Source organism: Lepidochelys kempii, chromosome 4, assembly GCF_965140285.1.
Source record: "Lepidochelys kempii isolate rLepKem1 chromosome 4, rLepKem1.hap1, whole genome shotgun sequence".
Classification (NCBI taxonomy): Eukaryota; Metazoa; Chordata; order Testudines; family Cheloniidae; genus Lepidochelys; species Lepidochelys kempii.
In genome coordinates, this window is record NC_136383.1 from 26,920,007 (window position 1) to 26,926,282 (window position 6,276).

The 6,276-nt window shown below is 42.5% G+C and overlaps 1 protein-coding gene across 1 annotated transcript; it reads right to left on the reverse strand.

The window, feature by feature from the left end:
• Positions 1-1,841: 1,841 nt before the first annotated feature.
• On the reverse strand, positions 1,842-6,038 carry DDIT4L (DNA damage inducible transcript 4 like). Its single transcript, XM_073340037.2, has 3 exons — positions 5,953-6,038; positions 5,439-5,576; positions 1,842-4,447 (listed from the first exon to the last, which is right to left on the reverse strand). The coding sequence occupies exons 2-3, from the start codon at positions 5,524-5,526 to the stop codon at positions 3,960-3,962; spliced, it is 576 nt and encodes a 191-aa protein (XP_073196138.1). The 5' UTR covers positions 5,527-5,576; positions 5,953-6,038; the 3' UTR covers positions 1,842-3,959.
• Positions 6,039-6,276: the final 238 nt, after the last annotated feature.

Below are 6,276 nucleotides of genomic sequence, written 5' to 3' on the forward strand. Positions count from 1 at the left end.
TCCTGAGGCTGGGAAATAAAGTCAAGGTAGAATTGAAGAATTAAAATGATTACTTAAATATTTATCATATCAAATGGTGGTTCATTCGTCTACCATCGAAGGTAAGCCAGGTCCAGTGAGAGACATGGGGAGTTGGTATAGCTATCTGGGCCCAGGATATGAGAGAGAGATGATGGGGGAGGTAATATCTTTTATTGGACCAACTTCTGTTGGTGAAAACTTGTCTTTCAAGCTAAAGAAGAGCTTGGTGTAAGTTCAAAAGCTTGTTAGACCAACTTCCTCTGGTGAAAGAGAAAAGATATTAACTTGCCTACCTTGTCTCTCTAGTATTATGGAGGGCGGTGAGAGGGTGGGAGAACAGAAGAAAAGGAAAGAGAACTGCCATCGACCATCACTAAGAGAAAGTTAACACCCTAATAAAGTAGGGCATGCAAGATCAGCAGCAATAATGCAGTCAGGCAAACTCTGGTTAAGCAGCTAAATCTGAAATATGTTTGATAGTTGTATAAACTATTTAACTGAATTATTTCTTATACAGGGCTACTGCCTCCAACATATACCCCTATAAGCAAAGAATTCTTGCTTCAGTACATTACAGTGAACAGACTCCCCACACTGCCCCAAAACGAAGTGATACTTTAGTCCCCATGAACAGTGAAAGTTTTAAAAGGTAACCAGCATAATTAAAAGCAGTTCATCACAGTGGAATTTAGTCAAAATAGCAGGTTTAGGACCCTGCTCTATCAATCACCAGGTCCCATAAAGAAATTTAAAGTTTGCATCTAGTAATGCTACAGTCATACTCTCTAATGGATCCCCCTGTACTCGTCTAGTCCAGCAGAGAGGAATCCATTATTTTAAAAAGACCCACATGTTTGTGAAAGATGGAGGACTGACTATGCTGGAGCTTCTCCCCTGAACAGGGTCAATGCTTCCAGCATTAGCTCCTCCCCACTCTAGAAGAGCCAGCTGATTTCCATGCCTATTCGATTCCTGGTCACTGAGACTTACCACCAGGGTGTCTGTTGCCAGGGTGGTTCGCTGAAGACACCAATCATCTACAAACGGCTAGAACATACGTGGGAGCTGTATTTGTGGAGGACAGACAATATGTTTACTAGACAAGTTGGTAGGCTTCTTCCATTCTCACTGGCTCTAGTAAGATTCAAGGTAGTGCTTGCATAAAGAATCAAAAAAAAGTTTAACATGTCGACCTCATTTGAGTTTGAGCCATTATAAATAGTTATTTGTGTAGCTGATTAAGGAAGCATTTGATATTTATAGTAGTGGACATCACCACAAGCCAAGCTGGAAAGAGTACTGTATGCTATGTGCCAAGCGCAGAGAGCACAGGAAGGTGTTTTACATTGTATTGTAATGAATACTGAACCCCTCACTGAACCCACAACCCCTCAGACACTCATCCCTCCCTTCTAATGGAGCTCATCATCATTGTATGAAGGGTTAACACCCTTACTGCAGATTTCCTCTTGGCAAACAACATGCCTGCTGTTCTTGCAGTGGGGATCAGTGGTAGCCATTTTGGCCTCTGCAGCAAGGAAGGGAGATTAGTGGCAATTAAAGGAAAGACTGAGCACTGCCCAACCAGGTGCTGAATGAAAGTCAGGACAAACCACTTCAACATTCTTTCATTGTTTCCTTATATTCCCTGGTCTACTTCTGTCCACCTGTTGCTTATTTTATGCTGTACCACACAAGCTCTTTGGGACAGGAGCTGTGCAGCACTGACCACAATGGGGTTCCAGGCCATGACTGGAGCTCCTGGGAACTACCATAGTATGAATAATGTTGGAGAAGAATGATCTCACAGACAACCTAAATTTGAAAGTTAAAAATATAACTTTTATTGTCAGGATAGACAAACCCATTTTCTTGCACAGGAATCAGTTTCAAGAACAATGCCAGTAAATAATTGCTATTGTGAAGTTCAAAAGGCAAGCCAAAGAACAGTTCAGGGGCAGGGGGACCGAACATCTATACATCAGTGCAGAGAGCTCCAACAATACAAAGTGACACCATCATTTAAGGCATTGAAATTAAAAACATTAAAAGCAGTACAAGTGCAAAACAAGTCAGTTTACAATGGTCCAATTCTGATAAGTCAAAGGCTCAATAGCTGTGCGGTGCAGTAACTTCCAAATGTTAGAAGAGTGCAGTTCTGTAATCCACCTAAGCTGGTTACATTGTATACCAAATATGCAACTTGATGGAGAACACACACATTTCCCCCTCCTTCACCCACACACTTGCTAAGTGTCAAATTGTGCCACAAGTGCCTCATACATGTGGATATTACTTAGGTACTTGCAAGGTAAGTCTTCAAGAGAACTACTAGGAGCCAAGACACTTTATGTGTCTGCCAAGGTGCTTTCCCCTCTATTATCTGTTGATAGTCATCTTCCGAGAAACTTAAGTGCCAGCAACCAAGACATGGTGGATCTTTCAGCTTCCCCCCCAGAAGAGTGGTACATAGCCAGAGAACTGTTACTGAGAAGCATGGCAGGGAAAATAGACTAAAAGATTAGGCAAGCCTTTTCCCCCCTCACCCCCATATTGCATAGTGTTGATATATGCTCCTGGCTGGATCTGAAAGACATTGCTTCAGTTACAGACAGTGACAGTCACTTTTTCAGTTCATGGTCTTTTGAAAATTCCTGTGTTTTATCTAAGCCAACTGGTCAGCTTGTTTGAGCATGGGGAGAGGAGTTAATTTTCAGCAGAAGTGGTGTGACATTGAAATGGAAGTCTCTAGGGAAGATGAGGGGGAAAGTCATTCGAGCAGCAACGTAAGCATCAGCTTGAACACTAGCTAAACTTTAGCTACCTTAGGGAATGAAGGGGGCAGGCTCATGAAAGGGAGACACTGCCAGGCTATTCTAGAACCAAAGTGGGGCCACTATGGTGGTATGGAGAACTGAAACCCCCACAAGGTATCCTCTGAAGAGTTTGAGCTACCATGCCAGAACAGAAAAATCCTGTAGACTTTGGAGAGGAGCTAGTGAGAACTAAAGTGTTTCTTGGTTCCACTTAGAGGAAGGGGTATGGCAAGGGAATAGTAGGATTCAGTTTTCTGCCCAGAAAAAGAGGGCATCTCTAAGTGCAGACATATTCCATTTTCAAAACTAAGCATGAGGTAGGCAAGTGTTTCCAAGACAATGATTTAGCATTTCTGTTTCAGAAGTTACCTTGCATTTAAATCCATCTTTGCTGCCCAAATTGCATTGGTTTTCCAGTTTTTAAAAGGAAAAATATTCAAACACAACTGACTTTTGTTTTGACGAGTCATTTGCCCCCTAACACTTCAAAAGTTTAAAAGTGCACATTGCTGAGATTGCAGTGCAAATTGGCATAGTCCTAAGATTGAGCAAATTATGTTTGCTATATAACCCGTAGGAAAAATTGTGAAATATTTACTTTTGCACCAGGTTGATCAGCCTGCTACCTTTTAAGAGGCAAGATCTATTTCTTCGTTCGGGCAGGGGAGTTTGACATCCACTATATTTAACTAGCTGAACAATACTTTAACAAGAGCTCTAGAGTTTTCTATGAAACCTTTTGGAACTATAAACCTATGCTGGTAGAGTTATTTCCATGGCATAAGAACTTTCTATAGAAAAATGGTCAGTAACAATTCCTAGGCTGACCGCAGGACAGGTCAACTAGATGCTAACCATAAGTTTCAAGTAAAACGTTAGCTTTGTTCCTGCCTTTTTTGCACACCCAGCAAAGGCAGGCAGTTAGCTGCACCGGGAATATCTTATGCCAGCCTGAAGGCTTACACATTGGGGTGTTTGCACAGCCCATACAGAGCACAATGGTTGCTGTGCATGAAATCAAACTGTAAAGCAAGGTACCTCTTAAAAATTCAGGATATCAAACTCCACTTAGACATTTTAGTTAGTGGCCACAGGCACAGTCTTAAACATGCAACAAGATTTCTAGCATTCTTCAATGACTGTCTCAATCAAGGAGTAAAGTTTTTTTTTAATAAGCCGAAACCCAGGACTCAGAATCAGAGTACGTTTGCTGCCAGACGCGAAACAAGCTCGGGTAAAGAAAAAGTCCCTGAAACTGGGCCATGAGCAACAGTCCTGCTTGAACACAAGTGTCAGTTCGAAAGTAGGAACAACACTGGGGTCATAGATAAGATTATCCAGTTTTTTACATACATTTCCAATTTCTAAATTGACATGGATAATGCAACCTCTCAAGCCACAGGGCTCAGTTGAAGAAAGCCGCAATACATCTTGAGCTATTCTCTTGGTTAGTTTTTCTGGTATCAGAACCTTTGAGCAGTGAAGTTTGGTCTGCTTTGATTTGGATAAGCAGTTCTCCAACATTTTAACTAAACTCTGACAGGTTCTCTCCTCAAACACCACCTCATTAAGGTTGGGTTCAGGCACAACGTAATCCCAGTAGTCAAAGTCTGCAGGGGAATTAAGACATGAGGAGGAAAAACACATAGTAACATACCAGTAACTGGCAAGAGGCAGACAACAAACCTAACTGTTAATTTTCCTGAAGTATTAAATAGCGATAGTCAGCATGAGCATACTACAGTGTCATTGTAGTGTGGTTTCTTACATGAATGAGAATTAAAACTATGTATATTTTATGTGTGCTGCAACAGCAGTCTGTGGTCACTTTAAGTAATTCAAACTACAGTTACACTTTTCTTGATTATGCTGGTTATTACCATAAACTTAATGAAGTCATTCTCCACTAGGGAGAGGACTTCACAGCCGTTACTAATGTTTATTGCTGCAGGATGATAAAAAGCTAGCCCCTTGAAAACATGAAGTTAGTTTGCTTAAAGGAGAAGTGATAGCTTTACATTTGGTCATCTGCTTTCTAATGTGATCAGTCTTTAGTGTGGCAGGCTGCCAAGGGCTGTGATTGTTTAGTACATACATGGAATAAAGTAACTTGCTCATCCTAGTAAACTACTGAAAGCTGTGAAGTATACTGTAGTGCATGAGTAATATAACAGGTTTATATGCAGAGACAGTTAAACTGGTTCACTATAGGTGGCAATAACTAGACTTGTGAGTCAGGATAAGCCACTGCAATTCTTGAAAAATCTGATTTCCACTCATTCTGAAAAGTTTGTTAGGATCATCTTTGCAGCTACCTTATCTAGCCATAAAAATCATTTTAGTAACCCTAAAGTATTAGTCAGAGGTAGCTCTACAAAATTTTGCATCAGTTTCCCCCCCCCCCCCCACCTCACTTGTGGTCATGTAATAATTCACAAGCATAACTTTTGCTCAGTTATCCCCCATTTATGAACTTCCCTGCACTAGCACATAAGTAGTTATAACACCACTTGGGGATGGACCCCTCCTTCCCTTTTGCAGCCTTACTTTTTAAAGGGGGGGGGGAGAGAAGGAGAGGTTGAGAAGGTCAAAGATACTCACCGCTTATGTTTGAGTGGTGAAAGCCTTGGTGTAGCAATTCTGAAATGCATGCAGTGCTTTTACTGCTTAAATTGCTAGCTGCAACCATTTTTAAAGTACACTCTAGCCTCCAACAGATCTTTACGCCCTCCTGGTTTACTGAAAGGGAAGCACATGTAGCATGCTTACAAACAAAGCAAGTTATTAAGAGACACTACAGCAGCAACTCATAGTAACTCTCAAGGAGGACCACTTGCCTGCTAAGAGAGGAAAAACGGAGTCTGGGAGCCTAGTTACTCATCCCCTTAAATGTTTTTTTCCCTTGGGTCAAATGAAAGCCTTCCCGCTTCCTACCGAAAGGAGGCACAGCTTTAAAGCAGATGAAGAACAAAGTTAATTCACCTATCAGTGGAATCAGCCCACATGATTTCATCTTACCTGCTAAAACTTCACAGAAGTACAAAATATTTACATTTAGGACAGCTGCTTTCCGTTTCAGTGACAGGAAGTACACAAACCCTGACCAAATACAAACCTACAGCGACGGTCTACCGCTGCTCTTCATGAGCAACCCCTCCCTCCCACGGATCAACCTGCCGCCAGGGCAGCGGCTGCTTATATGCACTTCTCATTCCCCCACCTGTCCGTGCACTCCCTCGCCCCACCCCGTTCACGTTCCCCAGGCAGCGTTCTGCTCTGCCAGCTCTTCCCCCTCTCATTGGCTGCTGTCCCAAGAGGCTCTGAGGGGAGCAGAGCGGGGGCGGGACTCATCTCGTCCCTCGTGCGAAGGAGGAGACGCTTGAGCAAGGAGGGGGAAGGAGAGGGTGAGGTCTAGCTCAGGATTGGTCAGCGGCCGTGT